This window comes from Stylophora pistillata, chromosome 13 (genome assembly GCF_964205215.1).
Source record: "Stylophora pistillata chromosome 13, jaStyPist1.2, whole genome shotgun sequence".
NCBI lineage: Eukaryota > Metazoa > Cnidaria > Anthozoa > Scleractinia > Pocilloporidae > Stylophora > Stylophora pistillata.
Genome location: NC_142531.1, coordinates 19072293 through 19098354, shown reverse-complemented (window position 1 = coordinate 19098354; position 26062 = coordinate 19072293). Strand labels below are relative to the sequence as shown.

The 26062-nt window shown below is 38.8% G+C and overlaps 1 protein-coding gene across 2 annotated transcripts; it reads right to left on the bottom strand.

The window, feature by feature from the left end:
- Positions 1-1938: 1938 nt before the first annotated feature.
- Positions 1939-26033, bottom strand: LOC111336868 (serine/threonine-protein kinase 36). Of its 2 annotated transcripts, none has more exons than XM_088743429.1 (34): positions 25861-26033; positions 24860-25000; positions 23495-23572; positions 21799-21929; positions 21075-21123; positions 20164-20231; positions 19460-19550; positions 19291-19332; positions 18635-18728; positions 17850-17965; positions 17495-17762; positions 17016-17176; positions 15286-15542; positions 15041-15140; positions 14641-14738; positions 13743-13845; positions 13305-13455; positions 12046-12469; positions 11403-11580; positions 10914-10991; positions 9670-9782; positions 9121-9238; positions 8888-8991; positions 8376-8442; positions 7485-7552; positions 7307-7392; positions 6864-6937; positions 6151-6292; positions 5944-6064; positions 5417-5477; positions 4584-4713; positions 4053-4125; positions 3821-3917; positions 1939-3372 (listed from the first exon to the last, which is right to left on the bottom strand). In XM_088743429.1, exons 1-34 carry the CDS (start codon positions 25942-25944, stop codon positions 3184-3186), a joined length of 4155 nt encoding a protein of 1384 aa, XP_088599555.1. In that variant the 5' UTR covers positions 25945-26033; the 3' UTR covers positions 1939-3183. The 2 variants fall into 2 exon arrangements, with proteins under 2 accessions (XP_088599555.1, XP_088599554.1); XM_088743428.1 differs by having other exon boundaries at positions 3042-3372; positions 17841-17965.
- Positions 26034-26062: the final 29 nt, after the last annotated feature.

The following is a 26062-nucleotide window of genomic DNA, read 5'->3' as shown; positions in this document are numbered from 1 at the left end:
TTCGTGCATCTATTCAGTAACAGACCACCGTAAGACGTCAAAACGTCATTAGGGACTTTAAGCAAACCACGACGGCTACAGCAACGAGAACGTGGAAAAACAATAGATCTAATTGGCAGAACAAAAGCCAGCACGTGCGTTTTCAAACTTTGTACATTTCTTAGCCGTCCTTTGCAAAACAACAACGTGAAATCACCGAAATTTGCGTCGTCTATGAAGTTAAACCGCGGCGGCAAGTTATTTTAATTTACATTTGAAACTCAACGCTACTTTTATGCGTTATGTTGAGTTGAGGTCTGGCGCCCTATGAGACGGTAAATACATCCAGCCATTTTCGAAATTCTAACTAAAAGTAGAAACTCATTTTTTAATCGACGTCTTCCGTGGCGTTGCCGTCCTGACTGCTTAAAGTCCCTATTGACACACCTGGCTTCCCAGGTGCTCCAATTCAACCTCGTTCCCAGGGCCTCTTCCCTCAGCTGGATCCCCCAACTAAAGGAAAAGGCCGTGGGAACGAGGTTGGCGCCAATTTTGTTGTTGTCACATCTTGACGATATGTGCAATCTATTACTGAAAGCACGCACGGCAACATGGCAAATTTTCAAGCTCCCTACACCCGTATCATGGATAAGTGGAATGAATACGTGATCAACAAGGCATCTCACTAAATTTGCGCACTACAAATACTAAACTATTATTAAATTTAGAACTGTTGACAAACAGCACTAAAATTAGAAAGTTAAATATATCATTTTTAGTTAGGTTTTAATTAAACAAGATAGGGATGATCTCCTTTATCCTGTTTTTTTTTATTTCTTAGAAAGCAGAAGGTAGATAGTTTCACGAGGCTTTAAAAATTACAGCTCAGGACCTCAGTCAGATGAAACTTTACGAAAGATATCTTTACGAAATATATAACTACGTATATTAATTTTTTTATAAGTCATAGTTAGCGGTTAAGTTCGTCAGGAAAACAGCTGTGGAAGTTCATAATTTTGTTTTCTTTGCCTGTCGGCCATCGCCCTGTTTCACGCCCACTTGTTTCCTTTGCCCAAGAGCCTGCCAGAAGCAAACATCGCCCACGCCCTCTAGAGAAAAGGTGGACACGCACCGATTTGGCATCAGTTGAATAAAGCAAGGGGGAAAACGTCATGTTCCACTCGATGTTTTAAAAATTGTACAATTTTTTTTGTATGTTGTCTTCTGCTGGAAGGTGGAACAGCTATTAGAGCATTCTTTTGTTAAAAAAAAAAAGATGACCGAAGCCGACACAAGAGTACTACCACACGCACATGAAACACAAAGGCGAACCCGAAACTTGGTGTAGCTGCTATGTCGTCACGTGACATTGGTGATGGGTTGAATTAACACGATAAGGGGAGCTGTCATTTTATTAGATTTAAACTCACAATCCAATTAGGAAACTTTGTTGGCTTTCGGTATTCATATTTTCCTTCTTTTTACTCTTCTTTTGACGAATTGAATACGCTATTCGAAAAATTCGAATGGAAGAAATTGTAACTAAAAAGTTTATTTCATCCATTTAAATCACCTATGATTTCAAATATACTACCTATCAGACAAGTGAAGCGACTAATCCCCTTTAAGAAATCAAAATTCAGGGATTTACCAGCACAATATATCAACCAAAACTCCAAATAACTTGCTTAAGGTTAAGTAGATTTAGGTTTCTGAGCTGCGGAAGGGACAATATGCCATCTGAAGCTGAGCCTTTAGAGTGAGAAAGCTATTGTTGTCTGCCGGAGAAAAGAGCCAAAATTTTCCCGGAACCATTATATTTTCTTTCATATGAAAATTTTGAGCGTAATGGGTGGCTTGAAAAATGAAATTTAAATTATACATCAATCAACTAGTTCTTTGTTGTTGTACACTTTATTTTTCCGCGTGACATACATTTCAACACCTGTCCTCAAAAAGTTGACCTGACAAAATAAAATCTATTTTTGAATGACGATTGTTCCTACACGGACGTGAGAGTCAACTCTTGCATTTGTCAATGAAATAAAACTATTAAGTCATAAATAACTTCTGTTAATTTAGCGAACAGTAAACATACAGTTTTTAATATATACAGTATTTTCCTTTGAGTCCGATTGTGAGAAATGGCATCTCTGTCCAAATTTGCGTTCCCAGAGATTCAATGAACTCCCTACCGTCGTTGGCCGCCAAGAAAAATGACAAACATCTGAATAACTGTGTGCGACGTCGTCTTTAGCTTTAACCTTCCAGGTCGTAATCCAATCTGAAGAAATACAGCCGCTGGCCAGAACTAAACAGCCAAGCATTACCCATTCATCGATCTTCTAACCCTTGGCTTCCAGGATCTGATTTATAATTATCCTTTCTGACTGCTTTAAATTTTCTTGAAATACATTTCAGAGAATTTGATGCTGTATCAAGAGAACTCCGTTCAGCTGATGAGTTACTCTATTGTGTTGAAATTGTGAAATAACGATAGATTTTTCACATCCGCACTTCTGATAATCCCCTCAACGCAATGGCCAAAGAGCAGCAGGCCCAGTGATTTCTTTCTGCGTTCAACGCAAACATGCATGATTTTGTGATAACCTTACGTATGTCACCTAGTACCCTTACATCTCTCCTGTCATACCTTATGCCTCTCACGTGATAACCGATGGGTTAACTGTAGTTGCTTGTCAATAAAAGTCCGTCCCTCCCATGGCTAGTTTTTCACTGAAAGAATTTCCACCCTTCTGTGCGTAAAGAAAGTCTTTGTTAGGTAGAGTGTTAACAGTAAACAAGGATTTCGTTGGATATGCATGAATATGCTCTGTGATTGGTTTAGAGAATTTGTATGTTCCCATCGACCAGTCCATATGTAAAAACCAAGACATGTCGCATTTTCGACACTCACGCTTATCGGCGCTTTACGCAGTTTCGCTCATTCTAGTTCGGAATATCCATTACTGGCCCCTTGTCATATCGTTCTGCTGTTGTTATGATCCTAGCCTCGATTTTACGACACTCATTCGCAAAACACCCCAATGACCAGAGCAAGTTGTAAGTTGCCTATGTCACTCTTGAAAGTAAGAGTGTGTTCAATCCTTTTTGTCAAACGCTGCTCTACATTTTTACTTCAACAATTCAGGTCTCCGCAGCCTTCATCATGGTAGTGATGGTTCTACACTCTTTTAAGTTTTCTTACGCGTCGCTTCCTCGTGTTTTTAGCTTGTTCAGTATGCGAACACAGTGTTCAGACACTACACTATCATTAGTCCGCGCGGTACTGGGAACTGAAGAAACGCTAGATTGCTGACTGCAGGCCCCAGACATTCGGGATCTTTCCAGAAACCTGAGAAGTCGTTGTTGAATACCAAGAGATACAAGGACCTGTGCAAAATAGCAGTTTCAGTGTCACAGCTGGTCAATCGATAAATCACTAAATCAATCAAGCTGGAAAAGCGAGAGAAAGGGGTGGGTAGGGGCTACAAGAAGAAGAGAGACCCCGGGAACGAGGTTGTCGGGATGCTAGTTGTATCTCAGCTTACGTATCCCAAACCAACCGCCCCCCCCGTTAGATTTCGTCCTGTTTTGCTGACGGTTCGAGAGATGTTTGATGAGGATAAAGAGTCTTTCCCAGGAATACAAAATTATAACTCGGCTACGACATGGACACCGATTGGTAGTCCGGGGTGCCTCTCCGAGGTAACGCGATGACGATTCCTCGGAAAAAAAAAAAAACTCTCAAGCTAAGGAGATCCAGTAAAGGGCAGGTCAAAAACAAATATTGATAAATAAGATTGAGAGCACACGTTTATGACTAAACAAACTAACAAACCTGTCTGCACCGAGGATTTCTACAGAAAAGTCTTAGAGTCTTCAAGGCTGCATCCTGAGGCTCGGCGTGTCCGTCATTGCAAGCCATGTCGAGAACACTGAAACGAGATCTCAGTAAGTGAGATATCTTCGAGGTGATCGGCATTGTTCAAGTTATTTACTTAAAAAAACAAGAATTCAAACCTAATAGTAGGGGAGAACTGCAGAAGTTTTAAAAGTAACAATTCCCTTACCCATGTGGTGCTTGTGTCTTGATTAACTGTTGATAGAGCGATGGCGAATGTCTCACCAAATTACCTAGAGCTCCTACGTGGAATACAAACAAATCACTCAACGAGATCAATAAAAACAATTCTCTGCGTCAGGATATACGAAGATCAACAAGGACTCTTCATGGAAACAAGATGCTGGGGAGGGGGGCGGAGTCCCATCCGTCATTTCCTTATGACGGCGAGAGCATCATAACAGATACCTACCAGCGGTTATATCGACTCTTCAGTAATGAAATTCAGCAAATGGCCCATCGCCACAAGGTTCAATACTACACTTTGCATATAACCTTGTCCAGAAGCTTATAACCCTGAACTAGGTCATAAGCTTCTGCCTTGTCGCATGGCCTGGTCAATAAAAAAAAAATAGTTGCGGTGTGGAACAAATGGAAAGAGTGTGGCCAAACAATTGGAAATTGCTCTAGTTTTATAACTCATGTCATGTATTATATGACACTGCTGACGAACCGATCAACAGCTTTGCAAGATTCTGACCTGCTACATTGGCTCGAGTTCTTGCGACCAAGTCCGTAAGTAAGTCAACCAAAAAAGGCACAGCTGGGCTCAGAGCGGTGTAAAGTAAGTCACTATGACATGCTGCGTTTCCTACAGCAAAACTGGCGGCCTGGGAAGTCAAGGATAAGGAGTATTAAACGAGCAAGAGTGATACTTTGGGGGGGTGGAATTTCTTTAGAAATTGTGGTGCTGCGTTGGTGGAGGGTATAGCAAGATGATTTGGTGTTATCAACTGAGTAGATTATGTAAACTGGCCACCATAAGGAGTTTCTAAAGGTGTAGATTTGCTCTGACGAAGGGGTAACACTCAAAACGTCAGCTTAAGTAATTCTTTACGGTGGCCGATTTACAGTAATGCTTTAATTTGTTGTTGTTGTTGTTGGAAAAATTCAGTGCAAATTTTCAAAGATTAAGCTCCATTAGGCAGCAGATTCGGTTCTAATCAAAAACTGTTTACACCAATTTCTTGATATGCCACCAAAACAATCGAGCGCTCTTAAAAACAATAATGTATTAATTAGGGACCACGAAAGATGACAACAAATTTCCTTCTGATTTTCCAAATGTGTCCTCTAATCCTTAAAAAAAAAAAAAAAACCCCAAAGAAAAATTGAGAAACAGGTCCAATTCACAGAAACTGAGAAAGAATTCTGTCACATTCTTATATAAACGGTTCAAAGACAGACAACCCGTTTGTGTGAAGCCCGAGGGTAAAGGTAATTATTAAAAGTCTGGGTAGATATGTGCCGCCCAGTTCTCCAAACTCTGACCCCATCCGACAATAGAGATCAAGGAAAGCTGCAGCAGATCACCTTTCGAACATTGGCGTCATCACTCTTCAGACAGCTGATTAAAGTTGACAACAAATTCGTTCTGCAAAGGAAGAAAGTAATGTGAAATAACTCAGTAAAGAGGGAGTAGTTCTCGAAATGGAAATTCAAAATGTTTGTTTCGGAGCCTCCCTTAAAAAGGCTGAGATAATAAACTGTGTCGAGAGAAGTCCTGAATTGCTACGTTTTTCCTTCACGATGATAAGTCGTATGAAATTGCACCATTCTTTCGATCAATCACATGCAGAAGTGAAACCAATCGCGACATGGTCATCCGCGTTTTCCCGCGATTTAAGTCAACTTGTTTACGTTAGTTACTTAAGTCGTCACTGGCCCCTTGTTATATCGTAATAACATTCAAAATGAGCTCCTAAATGGTGCAGTCGACCTCATCCGTTGTTCAACAAAATTGTTAAAAATTTCACAGAGTAAAAGGAAAGCTCTAATGATAATTGCAGAAGACTTCAATTCCCAAATTACCTTTCCCAATCTGGGTCATCGACTCTTACCTTTGAAGAACAGGATAAAAAACTGCAGAGTGTTTTAGTATATTACCCAACATGCCACAAGCGTTCGCACTGACAGCCGAACTCGTGTGTGTGAGCAAATTGAACAGCGGCTCATATGACTCTGAAAGGGAAACTCGGCTTCAATTGAGTTTGCTCAAAATAGAAAATATCCTATAATTTCAATAATTCCGTCACATTCCACCTTACCTCGATCACCTTGCAAGACCCGTGTAACCATGGAAACATACTCCGAAGAACTTCGAGATACATGACTCAGAATCGCAATGACGTCATTCAAGAGAGTGACAGAGTTTTCCGCTGACATCAGTGAAGCTAGGAAAGGTTCAACCTCAAGTAAAATAAAAAAGTTATCCACTCAAACTTGTTCATTAGGTCAGAAAAGGTGGTTAAAAAACCCAGATTAGAAGGAAGGTTCCCCATACTGTTCTCTATACATTTCCTATAGCGCTTATAAGGAGAATTTATCAATTAATCTAGAGCTTCTTTAATTGGTGATCGTTTCCCTTATTCTCATGACCTTAATGTTTGATTCAGAAGATATACCGTTGGGAGAAATTAGATACTAGTCACTCATGCATAGGGGGTTGAAGGGTTAAGACATGGTTAAGCCGTTGTTGGGCAAAACGGCAACCGAAATTATCCTCAATTTAACCAAACATTTTAAATAAACGGTAATATATGTGAACAGCATCAGGTCAGAAAATAAGTCAGCTAGAATATTGATTACTTCAACAATCCGCTTAAAATGAGAAAAATCTCACATTCCTTTCTTTACTCATAGAGCAGGTTCGTTCGTTTGTTTCCCTAGGCTTCGTGACAGAGCTGATTTTTTTTTTAACATGTCGAGTTCAGAGAGAGTGGAAGTTCTAGGTTTCATCAGTTTTTTCCCCTTTCTTTACCTTTTGGTTTGTGACATCTCTTGCCAGTTGTGTTACAAAGATCTCATCACTAAGAACCAACCTGGCGATCAGACCTGAAAATACACACGGAATAAAGAAACGAATCAACAGGAATAAGCTACGAATAAAATCACTGTTTCTTTCGGAAAGTTTTGCTCTGTATATCTCAGGACGTAATATATTAGACCTCTAGCTATGTTGTTAGGTTTTTTCCCAGTGACTAGCCAATATCAGTGAAATATTTAAAATCCTTTCACTGCTTGCTGTGATTAACATGTCACTTTTCCTTACAGTAACTTCATTTTCTCCAAAAACTGGACAGGGCCTTGGGCGTTGGCTCCCCCTCCCCACCCCCCTCTGCCCCCATCAGACCTGTTAGGTTTTTTTCACTACTTTTCTGACACCAAAATTTTTGCCACGACAAGATCGCATATCTTACTTACCCAGAGCAAGTTCCAAGTCTTCTATAGGCAAAAACTTTGATGAAAACTCCAGCAGGTTAGGAATTAGTCGGTATTCGTAAAAAACACTAGCGCGAAAGAATACATAGAGAAAGAATTTTAGTACAAAGCCAAAGATACCACACTCACGAGAAAATATGTTTACAACGGCCAGGCTCACCTTAGTGCATCGTGAAGGAGGTGTTCCTCTATGTCAACTGCAAACGGGAAGTAGAATATCTTGATGATCTGCAAAGAATTTCATCGGGTAGTCATTACTTAGAATCACGGAGCACATCTGTTGTTACATAAAAGCGCTTAGACGCCCGGTTGAGGATCAGTTACACCTACTGATCACATTTACAAAGGACGTTTTTTTGTCTCAACGAATAAGGCCAAAATTTGAAGTTAACTGTGCGTGCTACTCTCACGAGAAGAATGGGTTCTTTAGAATCTTTGATATGGGGATGCTCCGTGCCAAATCGTTACCCCTTTTTGTACGACTTAGGCCCAAACAGGCTTCCCATGGTAAAATGATTCCCCTGTGCTGTAGCTACAACAAAGCATCAAAACATTGTAGCGTCTTTCGTTTCCTCTCTTAGCCAATCAAATCGCAAGATTTACACCCATAGCTACTGATGTTTTGATTGCCCTAGAGCCTTGGAAAACCAAAAGATAAATCTACAACCACAGCCTTTCCTAACACATCGATGACAGTTTTCCTTACCCTTTTTTTATACCCCTACTTGCGTACTCCCTCCCTGTCATAAATCTCCATTCTGAAAACGATACTCCTTTGATGGGGAATCTCCCGAACATTCAACTCTGGGGAGAGCCCTACCCCAAGGGGAAGTTAATACAACTACACTGGCAAGACTTTTGCCGTAATGACTGCCACTGTAATAACTGTAATAACTGCGTGGCTAACTGGTTGGCAAAAAGTAACGATGGCTATAATCCTAAGTAAACCATGGGTGCAATCACATCTTCGAGATGAGATCCAATTCGAAATGTTGTTATATCCTCATTTGTAAGATCAGTAGAAACTCAACGCTCACGAATGTAATATTACCTTTCTCATAAAAGCCTGAAGGACCTCTCCTTCTTCTCCTTTCTTTTCATACGAAAAACTAGCTAAACTGAATGGTAAAAACAAGGTCGATGCATTGAAACATAATGCGATAATAATTAACTTCATCATACAGCGACTGATCTTCAACTTGAAAGGTAGAGGTTGACGCAAAAAACAAAAGACTCCTTAGCGTTACCCCAACATTTTGTTAATATCCGCTTTCTCTCTCTCTCTCTACTCCCCACTGGATGGGACGCCAGTCCATCGCAAGGTTCCCCCCCTGCATTTCATCAGGCTTCTCTGACAATTTCCCAGTACCCAATAATACTCCTGTGGGAAGAGGGGCACTGTGAGCGTGAAGTGTTTTGCCCAGGAACACAACGCAGTAACCCGGCCAAATATCGAACCCAGACCTCTCGACCGGGAGTCCAAGACACTAACACCGCGCCTCCCACTAGACAGATAGCATCTCTCATAAATGGAGTATTCCCTGAAAAGGCTGAAACACTCACTGTTTCGAAAGCTGCTCCACAAACGGTGTTGTAAGCATTCTTGTCAAACAAGATACTGCATATGAAGGAGGTTCAATAAACTTCAATATACTTTGGAGTGGGACCTAAATAAAGAAAAATAAATCTACCTCAGTCTTGACCAACTGAAGCGTATGTCAACTCTTCTTGACGCAGAAACCAAAATATCAATAAAACAGTTGAGGTCATCATACTTCCTTGATACTCAGACTCACTTTGGTAAACAGGTGATGTGAAACACGTAAGAGATGTTCAATGCCATTAGGTGACGTTACTCCCCACTGCACAACACCCACTCTGATGTCCACTTCTTCCGGCATAGCTTCCAAATCTCTGAGAAAGAATTGAAAATTAACCAATGAATCGTCTGTTATCAACTTCCATGACATATGAGAACATAATACCTTGATATCTCTCTAATGCTAATTGACCTAAATCATTTTAAAAAAAATTATAAAATTCTAAATTCAAATTCAAATTTATTCTATTCAAACTCCTTAAATCTATTGGTTTTAGGGGCTGGTCGCTATTTATTACCTGGAGGGGGGGGGTCGGGAGATTTTGGTTGTGTCACAATAAAACTCATCTCAATCCCCCTAACAAGGCTCTGTAACATCCCCCATTTTATCTATCTCCCCCCCCCCTTTAAAATCTATCAGTGAAGGCTGATCCTTTCTCTGTTCCGCCTTAAAACCATGTGATCCCCCAAAATCCTCCGCGCCCTCCCACCCCTCCCAGGCGATAAATAATGACAAGTCCTTTACCTCAAAAGTATTGATTCTTCTGGTCCAGAGTTCAGAACAAGACCAACTGCACACCATACACTGTTCCACAGACCGCTTTCAACAACTTGGTAATGCAACCTAGACCCACTATCCTGTACGTTTAAAGTTAAAAAAAAATAATAAATAGATTTAGCAGTAGGGAGTAAGACGACAGTGCGCTACAGAGCTCTCCTTTTCAGGTAGTAACCAGTAAAATTTACCGCCTGTGGTACCTCTAAAATCGCTTGGAATTTATGCAAGTTAACTAGCGGTAACCAGTAAAAGATTACCGCCTGTGGTACCTCTAAAATCGCTTGGAATTTATGCAAGTTAACTAGCGGTAACCAGTAAAAGATTACCGCCTGTGGCACCTCTAAAATCGCTTGGAATTTATGCAAGTTAACTAGCGGTAACCAGTAAAAGATTACCGCCTGTGGTACCTCTAAAATCGCTTGGAATTTATGCAAGTTAACTAGCGGTAACCAGTAAAAGATTACCGCCTGTGGTACCTCTAAAATCGCTTGGAATTTATGCAAGTTAACTAGCGGTAACCAGTAAAATTTACCGCCTGTGGTACCTCTAAAATCGCTTGGAATTTATGCAAGTTAACTAGCGGTAACCAGTAAAAGATTACCGCCTGTGGCACCTCTAAAATCGCTTGGAATTTATGCAAGTTAACTAGCGGTAACCAGTAAAAGATTACCGCCTGTGGTACCTCTAAAATCGCTTCGAATTTATGCAAGTTAACTAGCGGTAACCAGTAAAAGATTACCGCCTGTGGCACCTCTAAAATCGCTTCGAATTTATGCAAGTTAACTAGCGGTAACCAGTAAAATTTACCGCCTGTGGTACCTCTAAAATCGCTTGGAATTTATGCAAGTTAACTAGCGGTAACCAGTAAAAGATTACCGCCCGTGGTACCTCTAAATTCGCTTCGAATTCTTGCAACTGAACTGGCAAAAGGATTGCTTTACTGGTTTGAAAATTTTATTTAACTGTCGCGCATAAAAATAAGGGGGAACATCGAGTGCGTGACCAACAACAAACACCAATAGCAGCCCATTGGCCGCACTTCTTGAGAAGCGGGAAACGTAAGCAACCAAATCGTGATCGGATTTGGACCAGCATCTGATTGGTTGAGAGGGACAGAAGAGACTTTAAACAGTTAAATTCTAGATACATTTTTGAAGTACACACAGTTACAACTGACAACGTAAGAAGACACTGAGAAAACGTCTAAATACCTGTGTGAGGCAATATTCCAGCAGTTGTGTGAAGCCATCGAGAAGACCACCATTGACTCTACCCAACATCTGTGGATTCTAAAGGAAAACTTTGGTTTAGTGTGTCAGACGTTTGACTGAAACTGTGGGTGATACTTTGGTAAAAGCCAATCAAGGAAGAGGATTATGTACCATGTGATACAAGTGAACCAATCATATGTGCGGATTAACATCCAATGGCGATTTAATGTAACGCAATCTCACTGGCACGCAAGTGCGACGCTATCACGCGCAAGGCTCACCTTGTGACGCGCAAGGTGACACGCTGTCACGCTAACCTTATGATTGCTTCATTTGTACCACGTGGTACGTACTCTTCTTCTCTGATTGACTGTGTACTATAGGGCCTCCATTCACTACTACTGACTCAATCGCCTTTAAAGAAGAATGCGAGCAAATTGAAGCTAAGAGGAATTTAGCAAGTTACTAGTGAAACTGTTGACCTCTAACCTGTGGAATTTCTGCTAATGCTGTAGCGATGGCGTCTAGAAGCTGTTCACTCTGATCAAGCTGTACTTTGGGATCTGAACTGGTAAGTCTAGCAAGCAACAAAGCCGATAGAGCTTCGATCATAAAAACACTTGACTCGGTGAAAATGGAGACAATATGGTCTGTGCAATCGTAAATCCTGCAGCAATAAATAAAGTTGATGCGTCATTAAACGAGTCAGATTACAGAGCGAAGTAAAGCAGTAAAAACCAGATTACTTTTAACCCGCAATAAGCGCTTTTCGAATGAATTTCGTAAAACCAAAACTAAATTAATCACAATGGTCAGTCAGAAGAAAGGAAAATACAATGATGAACTCAAAACAAAACCGACCAAACTGCCTAAAGCGCGGGAAAACGCGGGTAATGAAGTAAGCGCGGGAAAACGCGGGTAATGAAGTAAGCGAGGGAAAACGCGGGTGATGAAGTAAGCGCGGGAAAATGCGGGTGATGAAGTCATGATTGGTTTCATTTTTGCATCTGATTGGTTGAGAAAGTGGCGCGATTTTCTGGACCAATCTCAGAGGAAGGTAAAGCAAAATACAAAGCAATCCCGGACTACTTTTGACACTCACTTGTAAATTGCTCTAACATGTCACACTTACTCGATAGGTATATTCTCCGCATTTGTTACCATACTGCACAAAATTTGTAATACAGAAAACGTCTCTTCGCAATCAGCTTCCTTTCCACTGCAACTTGTCAAACACTTTGTTAATGAAACTATCCATTTTGTTTGTCCCGTAAGAAGCAGACTGAATTCCCTCGACACCGTGCAAAGTTCCGCGAGAAAGTCCAATACTAACAAAGATGAGGCTTTGTGGTGAAGAAACTGATGTAGAAGATCCATGCAGTTTTCATTTGACGAGTGAAGTAGTTTCTTTGCTATAAAGCTGGCTAAGTTTCTTTTTGCGTTGGATTTGCCGTTTGCACTCTTTGACAAAGTCACTAAGGCTAGTAACGTCGTTAATGCAACAATTTGGAGGCGCGTTACAGTCGCCTTCACAGCAGCAGAATCTCCAACTGCACCTAGTTCGAAAAAAATGAGTAGTCTTAAAAGTGTAAAGGGATAGTAAAGTGTCTCGTGCAAGAACATAACACAATGACTCGAACAAGACGAAAAAAAAAAAAAAAAAACCTCGCGATCCAGTCTTATAAAGAGTCGTTTTCACTTGAGTGTCGAAAGAAATCCGGGAGGGATTTGGCTTTGGTTAACTACGCTATGTGATTGGTCAAGAAAACTCGCGCCATTCTCTCAACCAATCAGATTCACAAGGAAAAACAAACGCGACTTGGTCTCTCGCGTTTTCCCACGCTTTTCTTTTGATTCTTACTGGCTCCTTGTGATGTTTTCCTTTCTTCTGATTGGCCGTTGTGATTGTTTAGGTTTTAGTTTAACGGCACCAGATCGGAATGCGCTCTGGACAAAAATTTAGTCCACTGTATCTCTGAAACCTGATAGGCACTTTTAGATTGAATAATAAAACAAAAACCATGGTGATTACAACAGCCTATCAGAGAAAAAGGTAACCTGCAGAGCAGGCGTTCAAGTAACGAAAATTAGACCGCGCGAAAAATGGAGCGAGGCGAAAAATTAGGAGGTGGGTCTAATTTTCGTTACTTGAACGCCTGCTCTGCAGGCTATGAAAAAGGAGAATATCATGAAAATCCAACGAGAATTAAAAGTAAAAACAAGCAAACTACTCATGGCGGGAAAATGCAGGTGACCAATCTCGATTAGCTGATTGGTCAAGAGATTGGCGCAAGATTTCTGGACCAATCACGTTGCGAAGTGATACAAAACTGACGCTTACTTTCGACTCTCAATGAAAATTGCTCCAATAGAGCTATCCCTACATTGTACCTTTGAGTCTTTGTATGGCACTTGGATCCACATAAAGTGCAGAAATGAGGCAATCAACACTCTTTATATCACAGGTAATAAGATTGTCGTAGAACTCCTCAGGTACCGCATCATCATGCTTGTCTACCACATCACATAGATACTGAACACACTGTTTACACGAGAGAAGACATGTTAAGCTTTGAATCAGATTGGCGAAGTAAAGTAAAACCAATGCAATTTCCGATTTCTTTCTATACTCTATTGAAAAAAATACTCCATCCCATCTACTCAGAGGATCATTTTATTGTAAAACAAACATTTTTCACTTTTGAGGCGGTGCACGAAGGTAAGGATAGAGAGCCAAGAATCTCCTGGAATACATGAAATACCACTTTCTTTTCCCCCGCAGCCAACACCACTGTACTTCAATAATTTAGGACATGATATGGAACACACCTCTAAGGCCGCCTGTCGTAACGTGAGTTCTTTGTCCTGGCTATGCTGCGTCAGTGTTGGTAAAACACCCATAAGCTGCTTTCCATGGCTCAAAATGGCTGAACTAAAGGGAACAGGGTTGTAACACGCAGAATTAACATTAAAATTAAGGAAAACATAGCATATCGGCTCAGTAACTACTATATTTGGAAGTCTATCGCCGCGTGAATATGAACCTGCTGACACTAAAGTTAGAGCAGCAGTATAAACCAATCTAGATTACACATAAGAAGTTTTTTGAAAATCTTAGCTACACCCCTGATCATTCTCGTGATTGATAACTTGGACTTCCACTAAATAGGATGATACTATGTGCTCATTAACTAACTGGGAGGGCCGGACGGGAAAATATTTGGCTCGCGGTAACGACGTATGGACCGAGCGCAGAGTGCTTCACGACCGAGAGCCAAATATTTTCCCGTCCGGCCGGGCCAAACTCAGTCAATAAGCATTTTATCGTATGACCACTAAGTGTCGAAAATTGTCAACCTGACTAGGACGCAATAGAAGGGCACACGCAACCACACAAGCACAAAAAAACTCCTTGAAAACCAAAAAATTTATCCCCACTTTTGTTCTCCTTTAAGTTTCTGCCACAAAGCGACGTGAGGGCAGCAGGGCCGGGCGACTTTTCCCGGGCCAGCTCAGGTCAACCTGTCTGGCCCTGCTCACGTCAGCTTTCACTTTGGTTTTCTACGGAATTGCGCGGGCGGGGCTGGATGGGTCATGTGATAATAATGACAACGATAACAGACCGAATAGTATTCCATTAAATCTTATTCCCCTTAATCTACATTAATTTTATAAAGTTATGAGTATACCAAGAGCAAAAACACAATGTCAACTCTAATTACTTCACCTTTCTTTCAGCGAGTCACTGCTCAAAAGAATGCAGCTCCTTAGGTAAGCTGCCATCAAATTCAGTAAATCCACAATAACCTGCACTACCCAAGGTTGCTACAATGAGTCAAAACAAGAAGTTTCTTTCAAATTTTATGGGATAATATCCATGAATAAAGAAAATAAATTGTGAACAGCAAGGTTTTCCTTTAAGTGCCGACCCACAACTAAAGAAACGGCTGCCTCGCTTTTAGGACCCCCTACTTTTCGTAAAATAATGTGTGTAAGTTGGTTTATGAACTGAGGTAAAAAAAAAAAAAAAACCTCCCACTCTTCCCCCTAACCTCATAACACCCTGACAACATTAAGTGTGTTTAAGTGTATAATTGTGTATAATTATTACATTATCTTATGTTTACCTGAGAAAGACCAGATTTTCTAAGCAACTGTACCAAGAGAATGAGACTGTCTTCAGGGATACCAACAGAGCTTGAAAATTTAACCTTAACTTCTGGTGTGCTGAAATTTTTAATGTGAAACAGACAACTTGTTAAAAGAATGTCAGTTGACTTAGAGATATTTCAGGCTGGTTAATTAAACATAGTTTAGCGGTTGCTTAACTAAAGAGAAAGAAAGAAAGAAAACAAAGGCAAGCGCCACTTACCAAGCAGTTATCAACAGACTCCTTAACACTCTGAGAATTTGTCGAAAACGAGATGCTCCCTCCAGCAGGCCATCTAAGACTTGAACTGCCACAGTCTCTAATGAACTCTGAACTTTATCGATAAAAGCTGAGTCAGTCATAAGTTTCTCGGGAATCTTATTATCTTCTTCACTGCTGTCTTTTTGAGAACTGCTTGTCACAATCTTGTCAGTCAGTTCCACAAGGTAGTCCCATTCCTCTTCACTATCAAGGTCCTCCTAATTAAAAGGAAAAAAAAATAGTAAATATTCAACCCCTAACCCTTTACACCCTTGCATCAGTATGCATATTCTCCATACTGTTCTCTATACATTTCCTAAGGTGCTGACAAGGAGAATTTGTTTAACAATCAAAAGCTTCTTTAGTTGGTGATCATTTCCTTTACTCTCATGACCTTAATGTTTGATTCAGGGGTGATATTGTAAGGAGAAATTAGATGCTAGTCACTCTGGGGGATCAAAGGGTTAAGTCCCAGGAGTGATTTATGAAACTTTTCTCCTTACAAAATCATTATTAATATCATCCAGAAAAAAGTGATAATGCTAACAACTCTATAGTACAATTTTAACTACTGGTATTTTGAGTTAGGTGAGTTTGTGAGAAAAATATTTAAATGCAATTTAATGGAGTCAACAACTCGATTGGCATAGTCACATCGAAAAACTAACGAAAAAGATCGCCTCTGGTATCGGGGCCCTAAAGCGAATTAGGCACCTGATCCCAGCATCAACCTTACATCTCATCTACCAAGCTTTAGTAAAACCTCACTTTGATTATTGTGACATTGTTTAGGGTAGCTGTGGGAAAACGCTACGAGACAAACTGCAGAAATTGCAGAATAGAGCAGCCCGTGTGTTGACATTCTCTAACTATGATGCTGATGCAACTGAGCTCCTCGAGTTTTTAGGGTGGAAAAATCTTGCACGCCAGCAGGAAATCCATAAAGCCACCATGATGTTGAGATGTCTGCACGGGCTAGCTCCAAGGTATCTATATTCAAAGTTTACGTGGCGTGACTCTGCTTATGACCTCAGGGACTCTGAAAATAAGCTTAATGTTCCACTACTGCGCACTAATTATTACAGAAAAAGCTTTAGCTACAATGGCGCCACATTATGGAACAGTTTACCACGCGATATAAGGAACACAGAGTCTCTGGGGTTATTTAAACGTAAGATCAATGACATTTTTAAAGTCTAACGCACGGCATTCACGGAAAACAGCTTTAGTGTTATAGTATGTAGTTTTAATTTTAAATATCTTAGCATATGTGATATGTATTTTTATAGGCTGATGAATTGATCGTGTCTAAATAAAGATTACAATACAATACAAAGGACATCAGCGTTCTCTAGTAGTCAGCAGTATTTTTGCATATGTGCATGCATCGGAATTTCATGTGCTCTTCGTTTGAGGCGTTCTTGCGTGTGCTTTGAGTGTATACTTGCAGCGTTCCCAAGTAGTTTTTCCCCACCCATTCCCTTCCTCTTTCCACTATTCATCCAGTGTGACGGGTGCCCGTTTCCCTTTTCTGTGTGGGGGGCTCAAGGCTGGGTTGCCAGGATTTACCAGCCATGGAATAAGTCTCCATCTAGGAGCTGGCTGTCGATAGTGGAAGCTCCTGGATGTTTCAGGCACTCAACCTCCACTTAGCGATACAGTTGTTAAACTTGGTTTAATTTACGGTTCACCTGTTCTCCATGGCCAGTCTTGCTCTTTTCCTCCCGTCTCTTCACTGCCGCAGCTAAGACTTGTTCAATGACTGATACCTCTCTGTCATAATCATCACTGATTTCATGTCCTACTCTGTCAGTGGTAACAGGCCTGTCATCCAGCTTCACCTCCCAATCATCTACACAGACACGTTCAAATCTGTGATTAATTGTCTTTCCCGTTTGTTTTTCATTGCAATTCAAAAATTCTCTTTAGTATTTCTGTAATTTGTGATCTACCATTAGAAGTTTTTTGGTATCCTTTTATGTTGCAAGGTGATCTTTTTTTCACACCTTTTGAAGTCAAGGAAAATGCTCTATAATTACAAAAAAACTATGCAAATCATCTGCCATTGGTGCAGATCAGTTTTTGATGATCAATAGCATCTCTAGGACAAAGTCATTATGACAAGTATCAGTCAAAAAAAACAAAAAAACAAAGACTAAAATGTTCTCACCATCAACAGCTTTTTCTTCAGTGCTTTTTTCCTTGTCTTTAGACTCTTTGGAACTTGACACTATTTTTGTTTCTGTTTCCTTCACTAAAGGAGGCTTCTTCTTCTTTGGTATGTTGCTCTGAGCTTTCTTTTTTGATTCTTGTCTCCCTTTCTCTTTGTTGTCTTGTTTTGGCTCATTTCCTTTTTGTTTAGTTTGTTGCGTCCCTTCCTGTTGCTGTTGAAGCTTTCTTATCCATGATGGACGCACCTCTCCTGTACCACCATCTTTCTGCATATTAGGTTATTTTACAGAAAAAAATTATTAAAACAACATTAAAATGTAATTGTGCAAACAAACAAGTTTTACCCCACAAACCTTTGTCTTGCTTTCATGAGTTTTTCCTTTAGTCTTAAAAGTTTTACTGACATTGCTTGCTGAATTTCCAAGCTTCTCAAACATCTCTGAGGTACTGAATCTTTCCAGTTCAGCTTCTGACAAAAGACCAAAACACAGAAAAATGTTGATTTTCCAAAAATGTTCTTACAAGAAATTTACTTACGGAGACATATCTGATTTCATGTCCTATGAATATATGAATATATGAACTTCATATATTCATTGTATCGGAGACACATCTGTTTATCTGGAAACCATGACTCAGGCCTTCACAAACAACTTTATAGGAAACGCTGTAGTATAACTGAGGGAGATTACCTCATAAACCATAAGCCACACTGTACAATGTAACTGTTTTGGTTTCCAGAGCAACCAGAATCTTGGAACAGACTGTCACAATAATACTAATTTGAAAGTAAATGGTCAATTTTTACTTTCAGAAACAAGTCACTATCTTAACAGTCAACCTCAGTTTTGCACAATGTTGTGGTATAATGGTTACATTTGCTGATCTGCAAAGGCACCAATAATTTATGAGAAATGTTCCTATGAAACTTTCTGAGATTGGCTCATAAAGTCTAAGACAACACTGCATAACATGACAGTGGTAGTTGCAAGGCAACTAAATTTTTGACACAGTTGATACAGATGCAATGGTAAAGATTTTTTTAATCATCATGAAGACTGCAAATCACTGTTTGAACAAGCAATCCCAGGTTTAAAAAATATGGTGACAAAAACCAAACACCATCACCTAAACTAACCATTTATTCCATCTGCTACAAATGGATGTCTGAGTAAATAAGGCCATGAAAGCCTTTTGTTGGGTTCTTTAGTGAGGAGGCCTTGGAGAAAACTCTGAAAAAAATTGAGAAAGTTTGATTAAAAGAAAAAAACAACTTTAAAATAGCAATGGATGCTTTTAAGTATTTGGATAAAGAAATACCATTCCTTATTATAAGTTACTGTTTTTGCTTGCATTGTAACTGGAAGAGAAAGGTGTGCAGGCAGGGGATTGGGTGTGGTAGGCCATGTGACTCAGCATTCTCAGTAAGTCAGGGAGTAGATCATGATGGCTAGCTACATCAAGTAGATAGCTAACAAGTCAAGAGCTTCCACCCAGGTTCTTAGGACACACTCCATATCATTCTTTTAATGTAGAGGCTCTAAAATGCTATTTTATGCATTCTCTAGAAGGTACATGTACATGAAATGCAATATGGTGGCTGGCTAGCTAGGTAAATGCACTCCAGTCAGAGATTGTATCAGTGACTTATTTTAATCTGTATTACAGTTCACCATGACCTCCAACTATATCTATAGGTTAACACTCCTCCATCCATAGCTATAGGTTAACAAACCCTTAAAAGCTGTCTACTCAAAGAAAATATCTAATATATAACTGAGCAAATTCACCAACCTGAAAATCAGGGCTCATATTCTCTGGCCACTTAACAGTGTCCTAATCAAAGTTCAAACATTTACTCATTAGACTGGGTACATATAAAAATACATAAAGACTTTGAATCGAGAAGAAAATTACTTTAAAAACCTTTCATATCACTTAATATCAACATTATGACACTTACACGGCAGATTAGGTTCACAAGCTGAAAGATACTGTTGGTATAAAATGGTGGTGTTCCAACAAACAGTTCATATAAAATACATCCAACTGACCTAGAAAATATGGAGGGGTGAAAAGTTTTACACGGTTTTTGAATGAGGTATACCAGTACTAATATTTCAAAATATATGAACGGTATATTTTATATTATTAAAAACTAGATCATTGGATAATGCAATTCAAGACATTTTATTGGCTTAGCCATTATGGTATATCAGCCAATATACCATAATCTACAAATATGGCAAGCGTACGTGTCAGATTAAAATTAAAAGGGAGCTAAAAATTGAATAAAATTTAATTTAATTTAACTTTTTTAATAAAACAATTATTCCACTCGCGCTTGTTGGATATGAGATGATTATAGCCAACTCGGCGCTACGCGCCTCGTTGGCTATCTATCATCTCATATCCAACGCGCGCTCGTGGAATAATTGGTAATTAAATCTAGAAAACAAGTTATCAAAGTGCATATTTAAAAATAGCATTTAGCTAGTACCATTCCTCAACAGAAGTTTGAGACTATCATTTCTGTGACTATCAATAATATTTGGACAAAAAATATGATTATTTACTGGGAAGTAAAGGCCAAATTTCATCTAGGGATATATTTATACCACAACAGAGAAATTATTGAAGGTGTGATTAAACTATAAAAGTACAAACCAGAGGTCAGAGTTGTGATCATAAGGTTTCTCTTGAACCAACTCAGGAGACATGTATAATGGCGTTCCCTACCAGAAGAAGGGGAACAGTCAGTGGTGTCAGGGTAATCATGCTTTTGACTTAGTTACTAGTAAAGATGGCCAAGTTTTTGAACTTTTTTTTGTTACTATCTTTTTTCTACTTGTATAAGCAAATTGTACTGACCGCCTCCTGGTTAGCTCAATTGGTTAGAGCGCCAGATTGTGTTGTGCGGGAGGTCGAGGGTTCGAGCCCCGGCTGAACCAATACTCGTGGTCTTAAAATAACTGAGGAGAATTTGCTACCTTTCTATAATATCAAGAAATGGATAGATATTCTAGTCTTCTCAGATAAGGACGAATAAATGGAGGTCCCATCTCCTGCAGGGTTAGGGGTAGGAGATGTTAATTTCCCATGCACGAAATTACTGTGTGATGGATGTCCTCCCCTGGGGTGGGATGTGTGGGGGGGAAAGGTGAGGTCATTACATGGACAAAAGCGGCTGCCAGAGGCACCTGATAATGCTGACGTCCAATCTTAACCTTAGTAACACTGTAGACCTTAGAAATTCAGCCTATGTTGCTATTAAGGTATCGAATCATTCACTTTCACTTTTTCACTTTCACTTTCACTTTCACTTTACTGTCAGTAAAGCAGCAACATTGATGAAAGAGAAGTGGGTGGAATTAAACATATTTGTAAAGTTAGCAAAGATCCATTGCCCACAAATGTGATAAACATATTCATGAAGAGAATTGATAGACTAATCATCTAGAGGATGTTATCTTGACACAATGCCCAGTTCTCTAAGCTTATTCATGAAGACATGTACGGCAGCTATAAAGGTGAATGATCCATCCAATCTTACTAGTTACAGGAGTTTTATAACTTGCCTTAATTGATGTCAGTACAAGGGTGTTGATACTCATTGCTCTGGCAAATCTGAAAGTGGTTGAAAGAGTAGACCTTTAATCCTTATACTTATGTAACAAACTATAAAATTTTTAATTTGGATATATCAACAAAGTTGAAATGGTAAATTGGCCACCATAACGATTACAAAAGCTAACGTTTCAAGCGTTAGCCCTTTGTCAGAGCAAATAAAGGAATTGTGGGTTGTGTGTGCTTTTAAAGGCAGAAAATGGAGCTATGTTATTGGTGGGAACATGGCAACGAGAAAAACACAAATAAATTTGTGGAATGAAAAGCATTCGTTGATCCCTGTGGGAAAAAATTTTTAAACTTGGCTTGACAAGCTTAAATTGTTTTTTTTTTTCCTTTTCAAAACACTACCCAAATAATGTTTACAATCTGACTAAGTATGTAAGATCTGTATTACATTTATCAACAAGTTGCAAAATGGAGTTAAAGTCATGATTGTTGTTTTTGAAGTTGAAAACTGAAAGGAAAATTTCCAATACTCCTGGTTCAATTATATCAGTTTAGTTCTGCCAAATGAATGTTTATCAATTAGGAGAGTCAGCATTTGGAACAAGGAAGTTTTGAGGTAGAAGCAGCTTCTGATCCAGCAACACCTCAAATATTTGAGCACAAACTCAGTGAATGTCTGATCATGTTAATTGGCTTCCCATAGAATGTTAATTCTTGTCAACATACCCAAAATCACAAAGTTTCACCACACCACCTTTTCCAAGAAGAATATTTTGTGGTTTCATATCCCTGTGAAGAATCCTATGAGAGTGTAGATAGTACAAGGCCTTCACTAGCTGACATGCTATCTTTCTCACCTGAAAAAAAAATTCAAGGATTATGAAAATTATCTTTGGCATGGTAGAGTTAACAAATCAATGGTGATTATAAGCATGGTCTGTACTCTTTTCGACAACGATATCATCACTGTGGTCAAAATGTTGTGGACATATGAGGCAAAGCCAAGTGAATCCACCACAAATATGAGTACAGGCCATGCTACACCACTGTCAACTTGTTTTTTACCACAATATCAATGTCAAATACAACAATTCTTTCAGTGCGTGACACAATGCCTGATACATTGACAAGTGCAGCATTGTCTGTAGTCTGATTGACAATGGCATTTGAATTGGTTAATCAGTTTGCAACATCACTGCCAATCGTGGTAAAACAACATTTTCTAACATTTAATTATTTTATAAACTCTCAATTCAAACTATTCAGTTTTTAAAGAGCATAAGATTTGATTGATTCATTTAAGTGAAAAAGCAGTTCAATGTTGCATAAATTAACCAGTAAGAATAGATGTTAACTCTCTTCAGAATGAAATTTATATAATTGGGGTGTTGAACAAAATCTTGCATTTAGCACTGGACATCCCAGGCTGGCCTTAAATGGGCTAATGAACCATACTGAGTCTCAAAGCTTGGTAGACCCCACACTTCAAGCCCTTCAAACCCTATAAGAGACCAGCAGCTAACTTCTCCATACAGTAACACTGCTGAATCATTGATCAAGATCATGAGAATATAAGAAATGGTTGCCAACCTAAGATTGCTTTTATTGTCAGGAAAATTCTCCTTGTCATTACCAAATGAAATGTATAGAGAGAGTATAGAGAATATGCATACTGATGTTCAGGTGTAAAGGGTTTAAAGCTCACCCCTTTGTTATGCTGTTATATACCAGATGTGGAACACACCCCTCTCTTTTTTTGGCCATTCAACACTTTTATCTTTTTTTCGGCCATTCATCACTTGGAATTATATTAACACCACCCCCACTATTAAAAGTAACAATTATTTTTGAGTTATTTTTTTTAAAAAATTAAAAAGACTCTATATAAGCATAAAGAGTGGTCTGTTTTTGGTGTATCTCTAAGCAATCTGATTGGTGCAAGTTTTGATTTAACTGATACAACCTGATGGACCCATTTTTTCTTTTTTGGGTGTAACTCAAAGCAATGCGATTGCTGCATTTTTTGAGATGAGTTCCTACCACTCTTAGTTTTTTATTCCAGGGTGCACCTAACAACAACATTTCCCATTTGTTTTATTACCACATAGTCATGCACTTGAGTGTGGAAATGGTTGTTTATGCATCATCACACATTAATATCGATTCTAGCAGTTACATATATGGCAGGATGACTGTTATTACCAGCATTTTACTGCAAACTCAATAAAAGAAAGAAACCATGCGCATCAGGAGTGGGTGTGTGGGAGGGGAAGAAATCATTAATGGTGAAGGCAACAAAAACAAAAGCACATTGACAGTCATATGACTTATCCCAAGTCCTACCAGCACATCAGAAAAAATATTCCAATGACTTTAATATCTTATTAAAATGAACCAAAGGGAAACGACACTCATCACAAACCTGTTCTTCTGGAAGAGAACCATCATCTTCCAGTACTTGGAATAATTCTCCTTCAGCATACTCTGTTACAACACATACCTGAATAATTTAATACACATTAAAAAACTGAAATCATCATGGCTTATTAGCATTGGTCTAAAAGAAAGTACAAGCTCTAGTGAAGAAAAAGTTGAGGGAGAAGTATGGCCAATAAACCAAATAATTTTTATTGCTGCCATTGAAAAGTGTACAATGAAATCATGTGTATAAGATTCCAAAGAGCAACTCAAACCTTTCAAAGATTGTCACTAAAATTAATGTGCTTAAATTAAACTAAGGATGCTAAAATTTTGAAAATTGCTTAGTTCCCAATATGACTACACTGAAACTATTTAGACCAAATTGATTCAAACCAGTTTTGCGAAATTTTGATTCAAACCAGAGCAAGAGATAAATGAAAATAAAGAGCCTGACAACCAGTGCTACAACTATCCATAAAATGTAATTTTCTTCCCCACGTTCAAGTTACCTGGCAAACTGTGGGACATCATGCAGTTTACATTTTGGACATCAACCATTTTTGGACATCAACCAGTGCTACAACTATCCATAAAATGTAATTTTCTTCCCCACATTCGAGTTACCAGGCAAACTGTGGGACATCATGCAGTTTACATTTTGGTTACCTTGCTATGGTAACACTCCAAATTAAAATCTAAGGACAGCTTTTGAAAGGTTAGGTTGCTCTTTGGAATCTTAAAATGTGACAAGAAGAAAATTTTTGTGATTTAATAAGCTGAATTCTTACACACATTTTGATTGGTTCTTACCGGTGATCTATGAAGGACAGATGCATAGATGATGTCACCATTTACAGCCTTTTGCTTTCTTATCATAGAAAGCAAATAAATGGGTCTGTACAGTTTATAATAGATCACAGAAGATGTCAAAATGCGCCTTGTGTGCAACTTTTTTGTTCTTACTACATCTTAACCTTATCTATGATTTTCATAGGGATTATTCCAAGGAAAAAGCACACAAATGATTTTCATCCACAAGTTGCGATGTATCAAAAAAATTAGCGACTGGGCGCAGCAAACAAGTGGGTTTTTTTATCCATCGCAACAAGTAAATTAAACTTGTCTTAGCACTTTCCATGGTATAATGCTTTTATTTAATACTATTTTTGCTACTGACCAACACATTTCAAAGATTGGAAGCAAAGGACTGTGAAAATACATTGTTTATCCAATCAGTGACATGAAATCTCAGTATGTAAGAAATAAGATATAGTCCTGAACTGAGATGCATGCCAACATGGAATTTGTTTGTTAAAAATTAAGGTACTTTTCACTAGTAGCTCTAGGTATTTCTCCTTGAATGTACCTCTTTGGGTGTTTCAAAGGAATCCAGTAATTTGATGATGTTTTCATGTTCTAAGTTCCTCATAATGTCAATTTCTCTCTGTAAATTTTTCAGCTCTTTTTCTGACCTGCCAACTTTTGGAATGAATTTCAAAGCCACAACCTGAAAGTTAAATTCATAGAACTTATTAAAAACAATTGAATGCATGCACAAAGTTTTTAAATTGTAGATTTATGAAAAGCAGCGGACTCCAAGTTACTTGATTTTAACCAATAGGTCAATGCAAATTACATCTCCAGCATTCTTGTTGTGTTCCATGGTATTCCAATCCATTACAAGAACCAAACAACTGCAAAAATGTTTCCAGCAAGTGCAATTGCACCTTTTCCTTCCCAGTATATTCTTAGAGAGAGAACTACAGACAGGTACTTTGCAGATAGTAAAGCATTTTTGATTTAGCTGTGATATTCCCTAGTTTCTTCTGCTATGTATCTTCAGCTGAACATGCATTTAGATTTTAATCACTGTTTGTAGTGATGCAGTATATCAGTATGATCCTGGCAAATATCAGTATATCCTGGCAAAAGGACAACAGCTTTAGATGACCTTTTGCCATCAGAGCGACCAATGGTTACGCTACGTAAGAGGCGCCATAATTATATTCTCCCGCTTGTCAGAACTGAACGTTCCAAGAGGACTTTTGTTCATAGATGTTTGTTCTCTTATTAGTTAGTCAGTTAGTAATTTAGTTAGTTCATTAGTTTTATACTTGCTGAGTTCATATGATTGTAACTAAACACGTTTGTTGTTTAGAGTGCTTAAGACTTTTATTATTATTATTATTATTATTATTATTATTATTATTATTATTATTATTATTATTATTATTATTATTATTATATCAGCTGTGAGGAACTTCACGAAGAGAACCCAATTCCCGTGCAAAATGTAATAATTTTGACAGTTTTCCCGCCGTCAAATTATTCTAAACATTCAGCTCTTCTTTCTTTCACAACCCTTACCTGACCACTGTATTTCTTGCGCCCTTTGTAAACTTTTCCAAAAGAACCCTCTCCAATAAGCTCTAACACGTGGTAATTTTCCATTTCTTAGAATTACATACAACCCTCTTTTAATTTAAAGCCTTGTGTACTTCGGATAACTACAACACTCCGCCATTTTGGTCATAATAAACCCGAGAAAAACTGGGGACGAGCTTTTGAT